Below are 24477 nucleotides of genomic sequence, written 5' to 3' on the forward strand. Positions count from 1 at the left end.
AGGAACTTGTCTACTGTCATTCCCCATTGGCAGACCCGACCATGTCCTATTTCCGATTCTGAAACGTGACGTTCTGGGACTCGCCACATCATCCTCGGGGGATGGTGGTCACAGAGACTCCCAGACGGGTTCATGGGAACTCAACAGTGATGATACATTCTTACCAGGAGAGCGAGCGATGGGGAGACAGCTGAGCTGGGCGACTGCGGAGAGAGACAGACAGAGAGAGAACCTGTGCTAGAGGGCGGTACATTCCTGTAAACATGGGAGGGGCACCCTGTGTCGGGGACATCGAGGAACTCAATAGTCGGAGCTTAGCACAACGAGATCAGAGGGAGGCAATGGCCACATAGTGTCTAGCAAGGAGCTCTCCCAGAATAGCTGTCCCTCAGCACTGACCCTCCGACAGTGCCCGCTCCCTCAGCACTGACCCTCCGACACTGCCCACTCCCTCAGCGCTGACCCTCTGACAGTGCCCACTCCCTCAGCGCTGACCCTCCGACACTGCCCACTCCCTCAGCGCTGACCCTCTGACAGTGCCCACTCCCTCAGCACTGACCCTCCGACAGTGCCCACTCCCTCAGCGCTGACCCTCCGACAGCGCCCACTCCCTCAGCGCTGACCCTCTGACCGTGCCCACTCCCTCAGCACTGACCCTCCGACACTGCCCACTCCCTCAGCGCTGACCCTCTGACAGTGCCCACTCCCTCAGCGCTGACCCTCCGACAGTGCCTACTCCCTCAGCACTGACCCTCCGATAGTGCCCACTCCCTCAGCGCTGACCCTCCGACAGTGCCCACTCCCTCAGCGCTGACCCTCTGACAGTGCCCACTCCCTCAGCGCTGACCCTCTGACAGTGCCCACTCCCTCAGCACTGACCCTCCGACAGTGCCCACTCCCTCAGCGCTGACCCTCTGACAGTGCCCACTCCCTCAGCGCTGACCCTCTGACAGTGCCCACTCCCTCAGCACTGACCCTCCGACAGTGCCCACTCCCTCAGCGCTGACCCTCTGACAGTGCCCATCCCGCAGCACTGACCCTCTGACAGTGCCCCCTCCCTCAGCACTGACCCTCCCACAGTGCCCACTCTCAGCGCTGACCCTCTGACAGTGCCCACTCCCTCAGCGCTGACCCTCTGACAGTGCCCACTCCCTCAGCGCTGACCCTCTGACAGTGCCCATCCCGCAGCACTGATCCTCTGACAGTGCCCACTCCCTCAGCGCTGACCCTCTGACAGTGCCCACTCCCTCAGCGCTGACCCTCTGACAGTGCCCACTCCCTCAGCACTGACCCTCCGACAGTGCCCACTCCCTCAGCGCTGACCCTCTGACAGTGCCCACTCCCTCAGCGCTGACCCTCTGACAGTGCCCACTCCCTCAGCACTGACCCTCCGACAGTGCCCACTCCCTCAGCGCTGACCCTCTGACAGTGCCCATCCCGCAGCACTGACCCTCTGACAGTGCCCCCTCCCTCAGCACTGACCCTCCCACAGTGCCCACTCTCAGCGCTGACCCTCTGACAGTGCCCACTCCCTCAGCGCTGACCCTCTGACAGTGCCCACTCCCTCAGCGCTGACCCTCTGACAGTGCCCATCCCGCAGCACTGATCCTCTGACAGTGCCCATCCCGCAGCACTGACCCTCTGACAGTACCCCCTCCCTCAGCACTGACCCTCCCACAGTGCCCACTCCGTCAGCACTGACTCTCCAATAGAGCCCACTCCCTCAGCACTGACCCTCCGACAGTGCCCACTCCCTCAGCACTGACCCTCAACAGTGCCCACTCCCTCAGCGCTGACCCTCTGACAGTGCCCACTCCCTCAGCGCTGACCCTCTGACAGTGCCCACTCCCTCAGCACTGACCCTCTGACAGCGCCCATCCCGCAGCACTGACCCTCTGACAGTGCCCCCTCCCTCAGCACTGACCCTCCCACAGTGCCCACTCCGTCAGCACTGACCCTCCAATAGAGCCCACTCCCTCAGCACTGACCCTCCAATAGAACCCACTCTGTCAGCACTGACCCTCCAACAGTGCCCACTCCCTCAGCACTGACCCTCCAACAGTGCCCACTCCCTCAGCGCTGACCCTCCAATAGAGCCCACTCTGTCAGCACTGACCCTACGACAGTGCCCACTCCCTCAGCACTGACCCTCCAACAGTGCCCACTCCCTCAGCACTGACCCTCTGACAGTGCCCACTCCCTCAGCGCTGACCCTCTGACAGTGCCCACTCCCTCAGCGCTGACCCTCTGACAGTGCTCACTCCCTCAGCGCTGACCCTCTGACAGTGCCCATCCCACAGCACTGACCCTCCGACAGTGCCCACTCCCTCAGCGCTGACCCTCTGACAGTGCCCACCCCCTCAGCGCTGACCCTCTGACAGTGCCCATCCCGCAGCACTGACCCTCCAACAGTGCCCACTCCCTCAGCACTGACCCTCCAACAGTGCTCACTCCCTCAGCACTGACCCTCCAATAGAGCCCACTCCCTCAGCACTGACCCTCCAACAGTGCCCACTCCCTCAGCACTGACCCTCCAACAGTGCCCACTCCCTCAGCGCTGACCCTCCAATAGAGCCCACTCTGTCAGCACTGACCCTCCAACAGTGCCCACTCCCTCAGCGCTGACCCTCCAACAGTGCCCACTCCCTCAGCGCTGACCCTCCAACAGAGCCCACACTGTCAACACTGACCCTCCAACAGTGCCCACTCCCTCAGCACTGACCCTCCAATAGAGCCCACTCCCTCAGCGCTGACCCTCCAATAAAGCCCACTCTGTCAGCACTGACCCTCCAACAGTGCCTGCTCCCTCAGCGCTGACCCTCCAATAGTGCCCACTCCCTCAGCACTGGCCCTCCAACAGTGCCTGCTCACTCAGCACTGACCCTCCAACAGTGCCTGCTCCCTCAGCGCTGACCCTCCAATAGTGCCCACTCCCTCAGCACTGACCCTCCGACAGTGCGGCACTCCCTCAGCACTGACCCTCCAACAGTGCCCACTCCCTCAGCACTGACCCTTCAATAGTGCCCACTCCCTCAGCGCTGACCCTCCAACAGTGCCCGTTCCCTCAGCGCTGACCCTCCAACAGTGCCTGCTCCCACAGCGCTGACCCTCCAATAGTGCCCACTCCCTCAGCACTGACCCTCCGACAGTGCCCACTCCCTCAGCACTGACCCTCCGACAGTGCAGCACTCCCTCAGCACTGACCCTCCGGCAGTGCCCTCTCCCTCAGCACTGACCCTCCGACAGTGCAGCACTCCCTCAGCACTGACCCTCCAACAGTGCCTGCTCGTGCAGCACTGACCAACCGACAGCGCAGCACTCCCTCAGCACTGACCCTCCGACAGTGCGGCACTCCCTCAGCACTGACCCTCCGACAGTGCGGTACTCCCTCAGCACTGACCCTCCGACAGTGCGGCACTCCCTCAGCACTGACCAACCGACAGTGCGGCACTCCCTCAGCACTGACCCTCCGACAGTGCGGCACTCCCTCAGCACTGACCCTCTGACAGTGCCCACTCCCTCAGCACTAACCCTCCGACAGTGCCCACCCCCTCAGCACTGACCCTCCAATAGAGCCCACTCCCTCAGCGCTGACCCTCCAATAGAGCCCACTCTGTCAGCACTGACCCTCCAACAGTGCCCACTCCCTCAGCACTGACCCTCCAATAGAGCCCACTCTGTCAGCACTGACTCTCCAACAGTGCCCACTCCCTCAGCACTGACCCTCCAATAGAGCCCACTCCCTCAGCGCTGACCCTCCAATAGAGCCCACTCCCTCAGCACTGACCCTCCAACAGTGCCCACTCCCTCAGCACTGACCCTCCAATAGAGCCCACTCCCTCAGCGCTGACCCTCCAATAAAGCCCACTCTGTCAGCACTGACCCTCCGACAGTGCGGCACTCCCCCAGCACTGACCCTCTGACAGTGCGGCACTCCCCCAGCACTGACTCTCCGACAGTGTGGCACTCCCCCAGCACTGACCCTCCGACAGTGCGGCACTCCCCCAGCACTGACTCTCTGACAGTGCGGCACTCCCCCAGCACTGACCCTCCGACAGTGCGGCACTCCCTCAGCACTGACCCTCCGACAGTGCGGCACTCCCCCAGCACTGACCCTCCGACAGTGCGACACTCCCCCAGCACTGACCCTCCGACAGTGCAGCACTCCCCCAGCACTGACCCTCCGACAGTGCGGCACTCCCTCAGAACTGACCCTCTGACAGTGTGACACTCCCCCAGCACTGACCCTCCGACAGTGCGACACTCCCCCAGCACTGACCCTCCGACAGTGCGGCACTGCCTCAGCACTGACCCTCCGACAGTGCGGCACTCCCTCAGAACTGACCCTCCGACAGTGCGGCACTCCCTCAGCACTGACCCTCCGACAGTGCGGCACTCCCCCAGCACTGACCCTCCGACAGTGCGGCACTCCCCCAGCACTGACCCTCCGACAGTGCGGCACTCCCCCTGCACTGACTCTCCGACAGTGCGGCACTCCCTCAGCACTGACCCTCCGACAGTGCGGCACTCCCTCAGCACTGACCCTCCGACAGTGCGGCACTCACTCAGCACTGACCCTCCGACAGTGCGGCACTCCCTCAGCACTGACCCTCCGACAGTGCGGCACTCCCTCAGCACTGACCCTCCAACAGTGCGGCACTCCCTCAGCACTGACCCTCCGACAGTGCGGCACTCCCTCAGCACTGACCCTCCGACAGTGCGGCACTCCCTCAGCACTGACCCTCCGACAGTGCGGCACTCCCTCAGCGCTGACCCTCCGACAGTGCCCACTCGCTCAGCACTGATCCTCCGACAGTGCGGCACTCCCTCAGCACTGACCCTCCGACAGTGCGGCACTCCCTCAGCACTGACCCTCCGACAGTGCCCCGCTCCCTCAGCACTGACCCTCCGACAGTGCCCGCTCCCTCAGCACTGACCCTCCGACAGTGCGGCACTCCCTCAGCACTGACCCTCCGACAGTGCGGCACTCCCCCAGCACTGACCCTCCGACAGTGCGGCACTCCCTCAGCACTGACCCTCCGACAGTGTGGCACTCCCCCAGCACTGACCCTCCGACAGTGCGGCACTCCCTCAGCACTGACCCTCCGACAGTGCGGCACTCCCCCAGCACTGACCCTCCGACAGTGCGGCACTCCCCCAGCACTGACCCTCCTACAGTGCGGCACTCCCCCAGCACTGACCCTCCGACAGTGCGGCACTCCCTCAGCACTGACCCTCCGACAGTGCGGCACTCCCTCAGCGCTGACCCTCCGACAGTGCGGCACTCCCTCAGCACTGACCCTCCGACAGTGCCCGCTCCCTCAGCACTGACCCTCCGACAGTGCGGCACTCCCTCAGCACTGACCCTCCGACAGTGCGGCACTCCCTCAGCACTGACCCTCCGACAGTGCGGCACTCCCCCAGCACTGACCCTCCGACAGTGCGGCACTCCCTCAGCACTGACCCTCCGACAGTGTGGCACTCCCCCAGCACTGACCCTCCGACAGTGCGGCACTCCCTCAGCACTGACCCTCCGACAGTGCGGCACTCCCTCAGCACTGACCCTCCGACAGTGCGGCACTCCCCCAGCACTGACCCTCCGACAGTGCGGCACTCCCTCAGCACTGACCCTCCGACAGTGTGGCACTCCCCCAGCACTGACCCTCCGACAGTGCGGCACTCCCCCAGCACTGACCCTCCGACAGTGCGGCACTCCCTCAGCACTGACCCTCCGACAGTGCGGCACTCCCCCAGCACTGACCCTCCGACAGTGCGGCGCTCCCTCAGCACTGACCCTCCGACAGTGCCCGCTCCCTCAGCACTGACCCTCCGACAGTGCGGCACTCCCTCAGCACTGACCCTCCGACAGTGTGGCACTCCCCCAGCACTGACCCTCCGACAGTGCGGCACTCCCTCAGCACTGACCCTCCGACAGTGCGGCACTCCCTCAGCACTGACCCTCCGACAGTGCGGCACTCCCCCAGCACTGACCCTCCGACAGTGCGGCACTCCCTCAGCACTGACCCTCCGACAGTGTGGCACTCCCCCAGCACTGACCCTCCGACAGTGCGGCACTCCCCCAGCACTGACCCTCCGACAGTGCGGCACTCCCTCAGCACTGACCCTCCGACAGTGCGGCGCTCCCTCAGCACTGATTAAGTCAAACACTTGACCATCTGATTGTGGAATGTTACTCAGTGGGGTCTGGCTGACCCCTGACAGAGAGGGAAAGGGGGGACAAAGGCAGGGCCAGAGGAGGGTGAAGGGGGAGGATGGGATGTGGCTTGTGGAAGCGTGGAGCGAAGCTGTCAGAATATGCCCCATAATGTCTCCGTTCCCCTCCTCCAGCCCATCACACCAACCTCCCTTTCTCTATTCTCCAGCCGCCTCTGAGCTTGGCGATGGGCTCCACTTTGTCAAGTCCCCCGGGTTCGAATGGAGAGGGGCAAGTTCTCGCTCCCCCTCTCCCCCCCCACCCCACCCGCTCTCACTTTTCAATGGACATGACGGAGAGGGAGAGAGAGGGAGTGTGGGAGAGAGTTGCTCTGAGACGTCTTTCTGAATTATTTACCCCTGAGCCCATGACCGAGCGCAGTCCCCGCTAGTTCCTGGCAGCTTGGGCCAAGCCGGCGATGAGGGTCACTTGCTCCGAGTTGGTGAACCGGTTCAGTATCGCGTTGGTGATCTGCAAAGCGGGACACAGCTGTGGTCAGCAAAACCCAGGTCTTGGAGGATTCCTCCATTTCCCCCCCCCTCCCTCCCCTCGATAATACCTTTCCCCACCTCGGGCGGAGACTCAAAGTCACCAAATCCTGAGGGGAAGGATGGAGATGTATTTGGAAAGACACAGACCGATTAGGGATAGTCAACAAGGCTTTGTGCGTGGGAAATCATGTCTCATAAACTTGATTGAGTTTTTTTGAAGGAGTAATGAAGAGGACTCATGAGGGCAGAGCGGTGGGCGTGACCTATATGGGCTTCAGTAAGGTGTTCGACAAAGTGGGTCCAAAGTCAGCAAATGGCATTCCCACCCCCATCCCATCCACCCCCACCCCTTCTGCACGTATCATAGGTGCAGCATCTCCATTTACTACACGGTTAGCTCCCAAAAACTTCGTTGCGTGACTGTTGGACTCAGCAGTGGCGGGTGGGGTTGCCCGTTAAGCCCAGGCCCACGATTAGTTTGGCGTCACGTCCAACACAGCATTGTAGGCCGAAGAAGCCCGTTCCTGTGCCGTACCGGTCTAACCGTCGGTCTCCCTCGAGTGGAACATTCTCATGGCCATGTACACCGGGTCCCTGCACTCCCCACCCAGCATCTACAGTGCCCCACCAGGCCTGGAGGTTAGAGACATCACCATGGGGCATGGACAGTATGGGAGGAAGCCTCACCCTCCCCACCCCGGGCCCGTGCTGGCTCTCGGGTGAGCCATCCACTCAGCCCCATTCCTCCAGCCCCTGCAAGTTAACCTCCTCCCCACTGTCCCCACTGACAGGCAGAGAGTTCCACAGGGTTAGGGTAAACCCACTCCCCTCACAACCCACCTCAACCCCCATCTGACACACACACGCACACGCACATGCACACACACACAGATACAGACACACACCAAGAGATACACAGCCACACGCACATGCACACACACACGCAGATACAGACACACACCCAGAGATACACACCCACACGCACATGCACACACACACAGATACAGACACACACCGAGAGATACACAGCCACACGCACATGCACACGCACACGCAGATACAGACACACACCCAAACAGAGATACACACCCACACCCACACGCACACACACACGCTGATATATACACACACCCAAACAGAGATACACACCCACACGCACACCCACACACACACAGATACAGACACACACCGAGAGATACACAGCCACACGCACATGCACACACACACGCAGATACAGACACACACCCAAACAGAGATACACACCCACACCCACACGCACACACACACGCAGATATATACACACACCCAAACAGAGATACACACCCACACGCACATGCACACACACACAGATACAGACACACACCGAGAGATACACAGCCACACGCACATGCACACACACACGCAGATACAGACACACACCCAAACAGAGATACACACCCACACGCACACCCACACACACACAGATACAGACACACACCGAGAGATACACAGCCACACGCACATGCACACACACACGCAGATACAGACACACACCCAAACAGAGATACACACCCACACCCACACGCACACACACACGCAGATATATACACACACCCAAACAGAGATACACACCCACACGCACACCCACACACACACAGATACAGACACACACTGAGAGATACACACCCACACGCACATGCACACACACACGCAGATACACACACCCAAACAGAGATACACACCCACACGCACATGCACACACATACAGATACAGACACACACCGAGAGATACACAGCCACACGCACATGCACACACACATGCAGATACAGACACACACCCAAACAGAGATACACACCCACACCCACACGCACACACACACGCAGATATATACACACACCCAAACAGAGATACACACCCACACGCACATGCACACACACACAGATACAGACACATACCGAGAGATACACACCCACACGCACATGCACACACACACAGATACAGACACATACCGAGAGATACACACCCACACGCACATGCACACACACACACAGATACAGACACACACCCAAACAGAGATACACACCCACACGCACATGCACACACACACAGATACAGACACACACCGAGAGATACACACCCACACGCACATGCACACACACACGCAGATACAGACACACACCCAAACAGAGATACACACCCACACGCACACCCACACACACACACCCACACGCACATGCACACACACACAGATACAGACACACACCGAGAGATACACACCCACATGCGCGTGCACACACACACACCCACACGCACACACACACAGACACACAACCCAGAGATACACACCCACACCCACACGCACACGCAGATACAGACACACACCCAGAGATACACACCCACATGCGCGCGCGCACACACACCCACACACACTCACACACACGCAGATACAGACACACACCCAGAGATACACACCCACACGCACATACACACACACACGCAGATACAGACACACACCCAAACAGAGATACACACCCACACGCACATACACACACACACATATACAGACGCACACCCAGAGATACACACCCCCCCGCGCGCGCACACACACACCTACACGCACACACACACAAAGACACACACCCAGAGATAAACACCCACACCCACATGCACACACGCATATACAGACACACACCCAGAGATACACACCCACACGCGCGCGCACACACACACACACACGCACACACACACAAAGACACACACCCAGAGATAAACACCCACACGCATATGCACAGACACACACCCAAACAGAGATACACACCCACACGCGCGTGCACACACACACCCACATGCACACACACAGACACACACCCAGAGATAAACACCCACACACACATGCACAGACACACACCCAAACAGAGATACACACCCACACGCGCGCGTGCACACACACCCACACGCACACAAACACATACACACCCATCCACCCACCCACCCACACAGACACACACCCAGAGATACACACACACACACACACATTCACAGATACACACCCACACGTGCACTGGCACGCGCACACACACACCCACAGAGAGACATACATACACACACACACAAACACACACACACACAGACACACAACTGTGCACGTCTTGCATTTCAATCCGTGGCCCCTCTGTTGCAGACTCTCCCCACTGTAACTGTACATAGAGAATTGAGAGAGTGAGGTGGTTTGGGAGAGTCATAGAGTCATACAGCACAGAAACAGACCCTTCGGTCCAACCCACCCATGCCGACCCAATCTAGTCCCACCTGCCAGCACCCGGCCCATATCCCTCCAAACCCTTCCTGTTCATATACCCATCCAGTTGCCTTTTAAATGTTGTCATTGTACCAGCCTCCACCATTGGCTGGTCTGTTAGAGTGAGAGGGCTCAGGCAGAGCTCCTAGTACTGCCTCAGGGACTCAGACCCTATCGTTCCAGTCCCTGATCCCACTCGGGATCCTAATGGGAGCAGTTTGTCCACCTTCCATAAACCTGTCATCGTCTGTCCTCCATCTCTTTCGCCCCAGGGAGTACAATCCTCTCATCTCCATGAGAAGAATGTGGGGCAGCGAGAGGGTAAGGGGAGGGATCTCATAGAAACCTATAAAGTTCTAACAGGCCTAGACAGGGTCAACACAGGAAGGATGTTCCGATGACCGGAGTGGGGCCGGGAGGGGGAGGCAGAGCCAGGGGTGGTCACAGTCTCAGGATACAGGGTTGGGGGGAAGGGCTGGGTAAACCTTTTAGGACTGAGATGAAGGTTCCCTGGACCGTTGGAGGCTGAAGGGTCACCTTATAGAGGTTTATAAAATCATGGGGGACATGGATAGGGTAATTAGCTTTTTCCCTGGGGGTGGGGGAGTCCAGAACTAGAGGGGCATAGGTTTAGGGTGAGAGGGGAAAGATATAAAAGAGACCTAAGGGGCAACGTTTTCACCCAGAGGGTGGTACGTGTATGGAATGAGGAAGTGGCGGAGGCTGGTACAATGACAGCATTTAAGAGGCATTTGGATGGGTATATGAATAGTTAGGGTTTGGAGGGATATGGGCCGGGTGCTGGCAGGTGGGACGAGATTGGGTTGGGATGGATGGGTTGGACCGAAGGGTCTGCTTCCATGCTGTATGGCTCCAAATGTCTTCGCGCAGAGAGTGAGGGAGCCTGAGGAATTCTCTGTCTCAGAAAGTGGTTGAGGCTGGAACATTGCATGTGATAGATATTGGTGCGAGAGTGAAATGGATCAAAGAGTGTGGGGCAGGGGGTGGGGGAGAATGGGAATGGGGGAACTGAGATGGATGATTGGTCAAGATCATATTGAGTTGGAGGGGTGGGGGGGTGGAAGCAGGCTCGAGGGGCCGAATGGCCTACCTCCCCCCCGGCCCGGTTTTCGATGTCTGTGGAGAGTTTTCCGGCAAATCTCCCACCGCGGCCCCCTTGAGCTCCCTCGGGTCGTGGAGCCCCCACCGGGAGTGGGAGCAGGCCATTCGGCCCGTCGTCGCCCCTCCCGACATTCCTGCAGGTCGGAGATCTGCTGAGATTACCCCCCACCCTGGCCCTCCCCCGGGCCAACCCCACCTTGACCAGTTTATTACCCACATCCCCTTCCCAGCCTTAGGGGACTCGGCGTCAGTCAGAGCTGCCGTAGACCGCACCGGTTTGGGGATGGCTGGTCGCCAGGCTGTCCCAGGGACCCCCTGAAGGCGCCGGCTGGGGACGGGAGTCGAGATGCATCGTTCGCTCACCCCACTGAGGATCTTCTCGCTGAGGCTGTCGATGATCTCCCCCAGCAGCGGGCTCTGCCCCGTGTACTTGACGTAGGACCAGGTCAGGAGGGTGAGCGAGCACACGCCGATGACGAAGTTGAAGATGACCGAGAGAAAGCCGAATCCCAGGAGCCCCAGGAAGCCAGAGAGGACGTGCATGCTGATGATGAGCAGCAGCATGGCGCTGGGGGTGCGAACAATGCTGAACAAGTTCTTGCTCTGGTTGAACTTGAGGTAGGTGAGCAGCATCTCGCTGATGTCCCTGGTCAGCCGGTCCTCAGACTGCATGATCAAAGCTTGGCTGCCCATCTTCTTGGTGGCTCGGAACTTCTCGATGGCTGCCTCCAGGTAGACCTGGTGCCTTTCACGGATCTTGCTGGGTGACAGGTACGCCTTGTCCCCTCCGCACAGCTGAAAGGCACGGGAACACAGTTCAGACCCACTGGGAGCACCGGGAGGCCATTCAGCCCGCCCCCTCCCTCCAGCCTGTCGCACAGGAACAGCAGGAGACCATTCAGTCCCCTCTCCCTCCAGCCTGTCACACAGGAACAGCAGGAGGCCATTCAGCCCCCTCTCCCTCCAGCCTGTCACACAGGAACAGCAGGAGACCATTCAGTCCCCTCTCCCTCCAGCCTGTCACACAGGAACAGCAGGAGGCTATTCAGCCCCCTCTCCCTCCAGCCTGTCACACAGGAATAGCAGGAGGCCATTCAGCCCCCCCCCCCTCCAGCCTGTCCCACAGGAACAGCAGGAGGCCATTCAGCCCCCTCTCCCTCCAGCCTGTCACACAGGAATAGCAGGAGACCATTCAGCCCCCTCTCCCTCCAGCCTGTCACACAGGAATAGCAGGAGACCATTCAGCCCCCCCCTCCCTCCAGCCTGTCCCACAGGAACAGCAGGAGGCCATTCAGCCCCCTCTCCCTCCAGCCTGTCACACATGAACAGCAGGAGGCCATTCAGCCCCCTCTCCCTCCAGCCTGTCACACAGGAACAGCAGGAGGCCATTCAGCCCCCGCTCCCTCCAGCCTGTCACACAGGAACAGCAGGAGGCCATTCAGCCCTCTCTCCCTCCAGCCTGTCACACAGGAATAGCAGGAGGCCATTCAGCCCCCCCTCCCTCCAGCCTGTCACACAGGAACAGCAGGAGGCCATTCAGCCCCCCCTCCCTCCAGCCTGTCACACATGAACAGCAGGAGACCATTCAGCCCCTTCTCCCTCCAGCCTGTCGCACAGGAACAGCAGGAGGCCATTCAGCCCCCCCTCTCCAGCCTGTCACACAGGAACAGCAGGAGGCCATTCAGCCCTCTCTCCCTCCAGCCTGTCACACAGGAACAGCAGGAGGCCATTCAGCCCTCTCTCCCTCCAGCCTGTCACACAGGAACAGCAGGAGGCCATTCAGCCCTCTCTCCCTCCAGCCTGTCACACATGAACAGCAGGAGGCCATTCAACCTCCCCTCCTCCAGCCTATCCCATAGGAACAGCAGGAGGCCATTCAGCCCCCCCTCTCCAGCCTGTCACACATGAACAGCAGGAGGCCATTCAGCCTCCCCTCCTCGAGACAGCTGTACAGGAACAGGAGGCCATTTTGTCTCCTGATCCTTGTCTCTTAAATGGGATCAGGACTCGGGTCAGAGCACGGGTGAGTAGTAAGGGGCTGCCGAGAGAAGGCAGTCACTAATGAATCCATTCCAGAATCCAGGAGCAATCTCTTCATCCGGGGAGTGGGCTGAGAGTGGGACCCCCCACCCTCAGGCAGCAATCGCGGGGGGAGCCCTTTCCAAACCATTAAACGGGAATGCGGATGAACACACGACACAGTAAGGAATAGGAAAACAGGGGGGAAGGAGGTGGAGATGAAGAGGCAAAATGCCAGTAGGCAGACTGCCTGTTACTACCCTTCTCAGTTAAAGAAAGACCTGCATTTACATGGCACCTTTCTTAAAAAGGGGTGGTAGGGACGTGAATTGGGACAGGGGTCACTTTCTACACGTCAGCAGGGTGAGGGTGAGACTAAGGGTGAACGCTCTGAGGGTAAGGTAGTAAAGGGCTCTCCCTACCCCCTCCATCGCTTTCTGGTAGTAATTCTTGGCCAACATAATCGCCGTCTGGTTGTTGGCTTCAGCCGTTGCCTGTCAGAGACAAGAAGTGATTGTTACCTTCAAACAAAGGCTGATCAAACCGAGCAGCACACGCCGTCCCAGCCCAGAGAGGGAGGGGAGGGGACGGGGGAGAGGGAGAGAGGGGAGGTGTGAGGGTGGAGAGAGAGAGAGGGAAGGGATGTGGGTGGAGAGAGAGAGGGAAGGGGTGAGGGTGGAGAGAGAGAGAGAGGGAAGGGATGAGGTTGGAGAGAGAGAGAGAAGGAAGGGGTGTGGGTGGAGAGAGAGAGGGAAGGGGTGAGGGTGGAGAGAGAGAGGGAAGGGGTGAGGGTGGAGAGAGAGAGGGAAGGGATGTGGGTGGAGAGAGAGAGGGAAGGGGTGAGGGTGGAGAGAGAGAGAGAGGGAAGAGGTGAGGGTGGAGAGAGAGAGAAGGAAGGGGTGTGGGTGGAGAGAGAGAGGGAAGGGGTGAGGGTGGAGAGAGAGAGAGAGGGAAGAGGTGAGGGTGGAGAGAGAGAGAAGGAAGGGGTGTGGGTGGAGAGAGAGAGGGAAGGGATGTGGGTGGAGAGAGAGAGGGAAGGGATGTGGGTGGAGAGAGAGAGAGAGGGAAGAGGTGTGGGTGGAGAGAGAGAGAAGGAAGGGGTGTGGGTGGAGAGAGAGAGGGAAGGGGTGAGGGTGGAGAGAGAGAGAGAGGGAAGGGGTGTGGGTGGAGAGAGAGAGAAGGAAGGGGTGTGGGTGGAGAGAGAGAGGGAAGGGGTGAGGGTGGAGAGAGAGAGAGAGGGAAGGGGTGAGGGTGGAGAGAAAGAGAGGGAAGGGGTGAGGGTGGAGAGAGAGAGAGGGAAGGGATGTGCGTGGAGAGAGAGAAGGAAGGGGTGTGGGTGGAGAGAGAGAGAGAAGGAAGGGGTGAGGGTGGAGAGAGAGAGAAGGAAGGGGTGTGGGTGGAGAGAGAGAAGGAAGGGGTGTGGGTGGAGAGAAAGAGAGAAGGAAGGGGTGAGGGTGGAGAGAGAGAGAAGGAAGGGGTGTGGGTGGAGAGAGAGAAGGAAGGGGTGTGGGTGGAGAGAGAGAGGGGGAAGGGGTGTGGGTGGAGAGAAAGAGAGGGAAGGGGTGTGGGTGGAGAGAGAGAGAGGGAAGGGGTGAGGGTGGAGAGAAAGAGAGGGAAGGGGTGTGGGTGGAGAGAGAGAGAAGAAAGGGGGTGTGGGGTGGAGAGAGAGAGAAGGAAGGGGTGTGGGTGGAGAGAGAGAGAGGGAAGGGGTGTGGGTGAAGAGAAAGAGAGGGAAGGGGTGTGGGTGGAGAGAGAGAGAAGGAAGGGGTGAGGGTGGAGAGAGAGAGAAGGAAGGGGTGTGGGTGGAGAGAGAGAGAGGGAAGGGGTGTGGGTGGAGAGAAAGAGAGGGAAGGCGTGTGGGTGGTGAGAGAGAAGGAAGGGGTGTGGGTGGAGAGAGAGAAGGAAGGGGTGAGGGTGGAGAGAGAGAGAGAGGGAAGGGGTGTGGGTGGAGAGAGAGAAAAGGAAGGGGTGTGGGTGGAGAGAGAGAGAAGGAAGGGGTGAGGGTGGAGAGAGTGAGAGGGAAGGGGTGTGGGTGGAGAGATAGAGAGGGAAGGGGGTGAGGGTGGAGAGAGAGAGAGAGGGAAGGGGTGAGGGTGGAGAGAAAGAGAGGGAAGGGGTGAGGGTGGAGAGAGAGAGGGGGAAGGGATGTGGGTGGAGAGAGAGAAGGAAGGGGTGTGGGTGGAGAGAGAAGGAAGGGGTGAGGGTGGAGAGAGAGAGAAGGAAGGGGTGTGGGTGGAGAGAGAGAAGGAAGGGGTGTGGGTGGAGAGAAAGAGAGAAGGAAGGGGTGAGGGTGGAGAGAGAGAGAGGGAAGGGGTGTGGGTGGAGAGAAGAGAGGGAAGGGGTGTGGGTGGAGAGAGAGAGAAGGAAGGGATGAGGGTGGAGAGAGAGAGAAGGAAGGGGTGTGGGTGGAGAGAGAGAGAGGGAAGGGGTGTGGGTGGAGAGAAAGAGAAGGAAGGGGTGTGGGTGGAGAGAGAGAAGGAAGGGGTGTGGGTGGAGAGAGAGAGTGGGAAGGGGTGTGGGTGGAGAGAGAGAGAAGGAAGGATGAGGGTGGAGAGAGAGAGAAGGAAGGGGTGTGGGTGGAGGAGAGAGAGAAGGAAGGGGTGTGGGTGGAGAGAGAGAGAGGGAAGGGGTGTGGGTGGAGAGAAAGAGAGGGAAGGGGTGTGGGTGGAGAGAGAGAGAGGGAAGGGGGTGTGGGTGGAGAGAGAGAGAAGGAAGGGGTGTGGGTGGAGAGAGAGAGAAGGAAGGGGTGAGGGTGGAGAGAGAGAGAAGGAAGGGGTGTGGGTGGAGAGAGAGAGAAGGAAGGGGTGTGGGTGGAGAGAGAGAAGGAAGGGGTGAGGGTGGAGAGAGAGAGGGAGAGGTGTGGGTGGAGAGAGGGAGGAGGGGTGTGGGTGGAGAGAGAGAGAAGGAAGGGGGTGAGGGTGGAGAGAGAGAGAGAGGGAAGGGGTGAGGGTGGAGAGAAAGAGAGGGAAGGGGTGAGGGTGGAGAGAGAGAGAGAGGGAAGGGGTGAGGGTGGAGAGAAGTGAGGGAAGGGGTGAGGGTGGAGAGAGAGAGAGGGAAGGGATGTAGGTGGAGAGAGAGAAGGAAGGGGTGTGGGTGGAGAGAGAGAGAGAAGGAAGGGGTGAGGGTGGAGAGAGAGAGAAGGAAGGGGGTGTGGGTGGAGAGAGAGAAGGAGGGGTGTGGGTGGAGAGAGAGAGGGGGGATGGGGTGTGGGTGGAGAGAGAGAAGGAAGGGGTGTGGGTGGAGAGAGAGAGGGGGAAGGGGTGTGGGTGGAGAGAAGAGAGGGAAGGGGGTGTGGGGTGGAGAGAGAGAGAGGGAAGGGGTGGGGTGGAGAGAAAGAGAGGGAAGGGGTGTGGGTGGAGAGAGAGAGGGAAGGGGTGAGGGTGGAGAGAGAGAGAGGGAAGGGGTGTGGGTGGAGAGAAAGAGAGGGAAGGGGTGTGGGTGGAGAGAGAGAGAAGGAAGGGGTGAGGGTGGAGAGTGAGAGAAGGAAGGGGTGAGGGTGGAGAGAGAGAGAAGGAAGGGGTGTGGGTGGAGAGAGAGAGGGAAGGGGTGTGGGTGGAGAGAAAGAGAGGGAAGGGGTGTGGGTGGAGAGAGAGAAGGAAGGGGTGTGGGTGGAGAGAGAGAGAAGGAAGGAGTGAGGGTGGAGAGAGAGAGAAGGAAGGGGTGTGGGTGGAGAGAGAGAGGGAAGGGGTGTGGGTGGAGAGAGAGGGGGAAGGGGTGTGGGTGGAGAGAAAGAGAGGGAAGGGGTGAGGGTGGAGAGAGAGAAGGAAGGGGTGTGGGTGGAGAGAGAGAGAAGGAAGGGGTGAGGGTGGAGAGAGAGAGAAGGAAGGGGTGTGGGTGGAGAGAGAGGGGGAAGGGGTGTGGGTGGAGAGAGAGAGAAGGGTGAGGGGTGAGGGTGGAGAGAGAGAGAAGGAAGGGGTGTGGGTGGAGAGAGAGAGAAGGGTGAGTGGTGAGGGTGGAGAGAGAGAGAAGGAAGGGGTGTGGGTGGAGAGAGAGAGAAGGAAGGGGTGTGGGTGGAGAGAGAGAGAAGGAAGGGGTGTGGGTGGAGAGAGAGAGAAGGAAGGGGTGTGGGTGGAGAGAGAGGGGGAAGGGGTGTGGGTGGAGAGAGAGGGGGAAGGGGTGTGGGTGGAGAGAGAGAGAAGGGTGAGGGTGGAGAGAGAGAGAAGGAAGGGGTGTGGGTGGAGAGAGAGAGAAGGAAGGGGTGTGGGTGGAGAGAGAGAGAAGGAAGGGGTGTGGGTGGAGAGAGAGAGAAGGAAGGGGTGTGGGTGGAGAGAGAGGGGGAAGGGGTGTGGGTGGAGAGAGAGAGAAGGGTGAGTGGTGAGGGTGGAGAGAGAGGAGTGAAAGGAGGGAGTGAATGAAATCAGAGGGAATGGTGGAAGAGAGAGTAGGATGGAGGGGTTGAGTCGAGGAAAGAAGGAGGTGGAGGCAGAGGGAGAGATGCCAGGGGACCATAGGGAGAGTTGGAGGAGAGAGAGGGGATGGAGGGAGGGGAGAGGGGTGAACAGAGAGACATGGGGGTGGAGGAAGAGAGGAAAGGGAGGGGCGCAAGGAGAGGGAAGGAAGACAAAGATGGGGAGAGGAATATCAAACTTGTTCCTCAACCACCACCCACAGGAACAGCAGGAGGCCATTCAGCCCCCCTCCTGCAGCCTGGAATGCTGGCATGTTGAGCAGAACACCAGGCAACAGCAGGATGGTTGCAATGCCTCATGCAGTTGAGCAGCCAGGCCGTACAGAGGGGCCTCAGCTCAGTCAGGGGTAGGAGTGTCACAGGCTGCAGGTACCCGACACGACCTGGGGTTTCTGAGTGAGCTGTTCCCAGAGTGAGGAAATGTATTACCCTGAACCCTGTGGGTTTGGGAACCCTGCGTTCTCCTGAGCTCAATACCCCCACACAGACACTGTTACAGAATCCTGACAGTGTGGAAACAGGCCATTCAACCCATTGAGGTTACACTGACCCTTGGATGAGCAACCCAACCAGACCCACCCGATCCCTGTAAAACTGCAGTTCCCATGACCAATTCACCCAACCTGCACATCCTTCGGGCAATACAACATGGCCGACCCACCCCTGACCTGCACATCCCTCGGGCGATACAACATGGCCGACCCACCCCTGACCTGCACATCCCTCGGGCGATACAACATGGCCGACCCCCCCTAACCTGGACATCCCTCGGGCGATACAAGATGGCAGACGCCCCCTAACTAACACATCCCCCAGGCGATACAACATGGCCGACGCCATCTAACCTGCATATCCTTCGGGTGATACAACATGGCCGACCCCCCCCCTAACCTGCACATCCCTCGGGCGATACAACATGGCTGACTCCCACTAACCTGCACATCCCTCGGGCGATACAACATGGCTGACACCCCCTAACCTGCACATTCCTCAGGTGATACAACATGGCCGACCCCCCCCTAATCTGGACCTCCCTCAGGCGATACAACAAAGCAGACGCCCCCTAACCAGCACATCCCTCGGGCGATACAACATGGCTGACCCAACCCTAACCTGCACATCCCTCGGGCGATACAACATGGCTGACACCCCCTAACCTGCACATTCCTCAGGTGATACAACATGGCCGACCCCCCCCTAATCTGGACCTCCCTCAGGCGATACAACAAAGCAGACGCCCCCTAACCAGCACATCACTCGGGCGATACAACATGGCCGACCCAACCCTAACCTGCACATCCCTCGGGCGATACAACATGGCTGACCCAACCCTAACCTGCACATCCCTCAGGCGATACAACATGGCTGACCCCCCCTAACCTGCACATCTCTCGGGCGATACAACATGGCTGACACCCCCCAACCTGCACATCCCTCGGGCGATACAACATGGCTGACACCCCCCAACCTGCACATCCCTCGGGCGATTCAACATGGCCGACCTGCCCAACCTGCACATCCCTCGGGTTGACATGGCTGACACCTCCCCAACCTGAACAGCCCTCGGGCAATACAACATGGCCGACCCCCTCTAACCTGCACATCCCTCGGGTGATACAACATAGCTGACCCTCCCAACCTGCACATCCCTCGGGTGATAGAACGTGACCGACGCCCTCTCACCTGCACTTCCCTCGGGTGATTCAACATGGCTGACTCCCTCTAACCTGCACATCCCTCGGGTGATACAACACGGCCGACCCCCTCTAACCTGCACATCCCTCGGGCGATACAACATGGCCGACGCCCCCTAACCTGCACATCCCTGTGATACAACATGGCCAACGCCCTCTAACCTGCACATCCCTCGGGCGATACAACATGGCCGACGCCCCCTAACCTGCACATCCCTCAGGTGATACAACATGGCCGACCCCCCCTAACCTGCACATCCCTGTGATACAACATGGCCAACGCCCTCTAACCTGCACATCCCTCGGGCGATACAACATGGCCGACGCCCCCTAACCTGCACATCCCTCGGGTGATACAACACGGCCGACCCCCTCTAACCTGCACATCCCTCGGGCGATACAACATGGCCGACGCCCCCTAACCCGCACATCCCTCGGGCGATACAACATGGCCGACGCCCCCTAACCCGCACATCCCTCGGGCGATACAACATGGTTGACTCCTCCCCAACCTGAACAGCCCTCGGGTGATACAATATGGCCAACCCGCACTAACCTGCATATCCCTCAGGCGATTCAACATGGCCGACCCCCCAACCTGCACACCCCTCGGGCGATACAACATGGCCGATCTCCCCCAACCTGTACATCTCTCAGGTGATACAACATGGCTGACCCTTCCCTAACCTGCACATCCCTCGGGCGATACAACATGGCCGACCCCCCCTAACCTGCACATCCCTCGGGCGATACAACATGGCCGACCCCCCCTAACCTGCACATCCCTCGGGCGATACAACATGGCCGACCCCCCCTAACCTGCACATCCCTCGGGCGATACAACATGGCCGACCCCCCCTAACCCGCACATCCCTCGGGCGATACAACATGGCCGACCCCCCCTAACCTGCACATCCCTCGGGCGATACAACATGGCCGACCCCCCCTAACCTGCACATCCCTCGGGCGATACAACATGGCCGACCCCCCCTAACCTGCACATCCCTCGGGCGATACAACATGGCTGACACCCCTAACCTGCACATCCCCCAGGCGATACAACATGGCCGACCCACCCTAACCTGCACATCCCTCGGGCGATACAACATGGCTGACACCCCTAACCTGCACATCCCCCAGGCGATACAACATGGCCGACCCACCCCCAACCTGCACATCCCTCGGGCGATACAACATGGCTGACCCACCCCCAACCTGCACATCCCTCGGGCGATACAACATGGCCGACCCTCCCCCCTAACCTGCACATCCCTCGGGTGATACAACATGGCCGACCTCCCCTAACCTGCACATCCCTCGGGCGATACAACATGGCCGACCCCGCCTAACCTGCACATCCCTCGGGCGATACAACATGGCCGACCCCCCCTAACCTGCACATCCCTCGGGCGATACAACATGGCCGACCCCCCCTAACCTGCACATCCCTCGGGCGATACAACATGGCCGACCCCCCCCTAACCTGCACATCCCTCGGGCGATACAACATGGCCGACCCCCCCTAACCTGCACATCCCTCGGGCGATACAACATGGCTGACCCACCCCCAACCTGCACATCCCTCGGGCGATATAACATGGCCGACCCCCCCTAACCTGCACATCCCTCGGGCGATACAACATGGCCGACCCCCCCTAACCCGCACATCCCTCGGGTGATACAACATGGCCGACCCCCCCTAACCCGCACATCCCTCGGGCGATACAACATGGCCGACCCCCCCCAACCTGCACATCCCTCGGGCGATACAACATGGCTGACCCACCCCCAACCTGCACATCCCTCGGGCGATACAACATGGCCGACCCTCCCCCCTAACCTGCACATCCCTCGGGTGATACAACATGGCCGACCTCCCCTAACCTGCACATCCCTCGGGCGATACAACATGGCCGACCCCGCCTAACCTGCACATCCCTCGGGCGATACAACATGGCCGACCCCCCCTAACCTGCACATCCCTCGGGCGATACAACATGGCCGACCCCCCCTAACCTGCACATCCCTCGGGCGATACAACATGGCCGACCCCCCCTAACCTGCACATCCCTCGGGCGATACAACATGGCCGACCCCCCCTAACCTGCACATCCCTCGGGCGATACAACATGGCTGACCCACCCCCAACCTGCACATCCCTCGGGCGATACAACATGGCCGACCCCCCCCTAACCTGCACATCCCTCGGGCGATACAACATGGCCGACCCCCCCTAACCTGCACATCCCTCGGGCGATACAACATGGCCGACCCCCCCTAAGCTGCACATCCCTCGGGCGATACAACATGGCCGACCCTCCCCCCTAACCTGCACATCCCTCGGGTGATACAACATGGCCGACCCCCCCTAACCTGCACATCCCTCGGGCGATACAACATGGCCGACCCCCCCTAACCTGCACATCCCTCGGGCGATACAACATGGCCGACCCCCCCTAACCCGCACATCCCTCGGGTGATACAACATGGCCGACCCCCCCTAACCTGCACATCCCTCGGGCGATACAACATGGCCGACCCCCCCTAACCCGCACATCCCTCGGGCGATACAACATGGCCGACCCCCCCTAACCCGCACATCCCTCGGGCGATACAACATGGCCGACCCCCCCCAACCTGCACATCCCTCGGGCGATACAACATGGCTGACCCACCCCCAACCTGCACATCCCTCGGGCGATACAACATGGCCGACCCTCCCCCCTAACCTGCACATCCCTCGGGTGATACAACATGGCCGACCCCCCCTAACCTGCACATCCCTCGGGCGATACAACATGGCCGACCCCCCCTAACCTGCACATCCCTCGGGCGATACAACATGGCCGACCCCCCCTAACCTGCACATCCCTCGGGCGATACAACATGGCCGACCCCCCCTAACCTGCACATCCCTCGGGCGATACAACATGGCCGACCCCCCCTAACCTGCACATCCCTCGGGCGATACAACATGGCCGACCCCCCCTAACCTGCACATCCCTCGGGCGATACAACATGGCCGACCCCCCCTAACCCGCACATCCCTCGGGCGATACAACATGGCCGACCCCCCCTAACCCGCACATCCCTCGGGCGATACAACATGGCCGACCCCCCCTAACCTGCACATCCCTCGGGCGATACAACATGGCCGACCCCCCCTAACCTGCACATCCCTCGGGCGATACAACATGGCAGACGCCACCTTACTCGCACATCTTTGGGACTGTGGGAGGAAACCCACACGGACACGGGGTAGAATCAAACCTGGGTCCCTGGTGCTCTGAGGCAGCAGTCCTGACCATTGAGCCACCGTGCCGAGATTCTGGGATAGCAATCTAATTGGGAATGGAATGGATCCATACTAGCCCGTTTCATGACAGCAGCTTGCCCCCCACCTCCCCCGACACCACCACTGTCCCTGGGGTCCCAGTCTGTGGGAATTACCATGTCACACAGCAATAAGGACTCGCTCTTACCTCCAGGATGGATTTGGGGTGCGGGAGGTCCTCACCTTGGAAAACCTTCATGTAAACCTGGATCACAGAACACAGGGACAAAATGGATCAGTGGGGACGGTGGGCCAATGGCTCAGATTTGACAGCAGACACAGAGTGAGGCTGGGACTTCCCCCACCCACCGACCGACCCATCCGCTCACAGTCTCAGCTCACTGAGTGCAGGGCAACCTCAATAGTCCATTGTTGCAACTCCCTCCAGGCCGACTCCCAGCTGCTGTCCACAGCCCAGGCTCAGCAGGGTGAGTGTGTCTGGAACTGTATTGTTTCCCAGTCAAACACCAATGGCTCTCTTCACTGTCTCACCCTCACTCCCAGGTTACAGTGTCTGCACTTTAAATTACATATCCATCCTCATGCCCTTCCCTATTGCAGTAATCTCCACAAGCCCCTACACCCCCTCCCTATCTCTGTAACCCCCTCCAGCCCCTACACCCCCTCCCTATCTCTGTAACCCCCTCCAGCCCCTACACCCCCTCCCTATCTCTGTAACCCCCTCCAGCCCCTACACCCCCTCCCTATCTCTGTAACCCCGCTCCAGGCCCTACACCCCCTCCCTATCTCTGTAACCCCCTCCAGCCCCTACACCCCCTCCCTATCTCTGTAATCCCGCTCCAGGCCCTACACCCCCTCCCTATCTCTGTAACCCCCTCCAGCCCCTACACCCCCTCCCTATCTCTGTAACCCCCTCCAGCCTCTACACCCCCTCCCTATCTCTGTAACCCCCTCCGGCCCCTACACCCCCTCCCTATCTCTGTAACCCCCTCCAGCCTCTACACCCCCTCCCTATCTCTGTAACCCCCTCCAGCCTCTACACCCCCTCCCTATCTCTGTAACCCCCTCCGGCCCCTACACTCCCTCCCTATCTCTGTCACCCCCTCCAGCCCCTACACCCCCTCCCTATCTCTGTAACCCGCTCCAGCCCCTACACCCCCTCCCTATCTCTGTAACCCCCTCCAGCCCCTACACCCCCTCCCTATCTCTGTAACCCCCTCCAGCCTCTACACCCCCTCCCTATCTCTGTAACCCCCTCCAGGCCCTACACCCCCTCCCTATCTCTGTAACCGCCCTCCCCCCCCACACCCTCCCCATCTCTGTAACCCCCTCCAGCCCCTACACCCCCTCCCTATCTCTGTAACCCCTCCTGCCCCTACACCCCCTCCCTATCTCTGTAACCCCCTCCAGCCCCTACACCCCCTCCCTATCTCTGTAACCCCCTCCAGCCCCTACACCCCCTCCCTATCTCTGTAACCTCCTCCAGCCCCTACACCCCCTCCCTATCTCTGTAACCCCCTCCAGGCCCTACACCCCCTCCCTATCTCTGTAACCCCCTCCAGCCCCTACACCCCCTCCCTATCTATGTAACCCCCTCCAGCCCCTACATCCCCTCCCCGTCTCTGTCACCCCCTCCAGCCCCTCCACCCCCTCCCTATCTCTGTAACCCCCTCCAGCACCTATACTCCCTCCCTATCTCTGTAACCCCCTCCAACCCCTACAACCCCTCCCTATCTCTGTAACCCCCTCCAGCCCCCACACCCCCTCCCTATCTCGGTCTCTCCCTCCAACCCCTACAACCCCGCCCTATCTCTGTAACCCCCTCCAGCCCCCACACCCCCTCCCTATCTCTTTCACCCCCTCCAGCCCCTACACCCCCTCCCTATCTCTGTAACCACCTCCAGCCCCTACACCCCCTCCCTATCTCTGTAACGCCCCTCCAGCCCCTACACCCTC

The 24477-nt window shown here is 60.0% G+C and overlaps 1 protein-coding gene across 1 annotated transcript in view; it reads right to left on the reverse strand.

The window, feature by feature from the left end:
* Nucleotides 1-6592: 6592 nt before the first annotated feature.
* Nucleotides 6593-24477, reverse strand: part of LOC122545508 (atlastin-3-like) — a 55896-nt gene continuing 38011 nt past the window's right edge. Inside the window, exons 9-12 of the mRNA XM_087983591.1 lie at nucleotides 22709-22765; nucleotides 13547-13618; nucleotides 11469-11900; nucleotides 6593-6685 (exon numbers count right to left, since the gene is read on the reverse strand). Coding sequence (XP_087839717.1) covers nucleotides 6602-6685; nucleotides 11469-11900; nucleotides 13547-13618; nucleotides 22709-22765 — 645 coding nt within the window. The 3' untranslated portion in view covers nucleotides 6593-6601. The remainder of the gene's footprint in view (nucleotides 6686-11468; nucleotides 11901-13546; nucleotides 13619-22708; nucleotides 22766-24477) is intronic.

Source organism: Chiloscyllium plagiosum, unplaced genomic scaffold (assembly GCF_037043375.1).
Source record: "Chiloscyllium plagiosum isolate Xiang-an unplaced genomic scaffold, Cpla_swu_hap1 HiC_scaffold_46, whole genome shotgun sequence".
Taxonomy (NCBI): Eukaryota; Metazoa; Chordata; class Chondrichthyes; order Orectolobiformes; family Hemiscylliidae; genus Chiloscyllium; species Chiloscyllium plagiosum.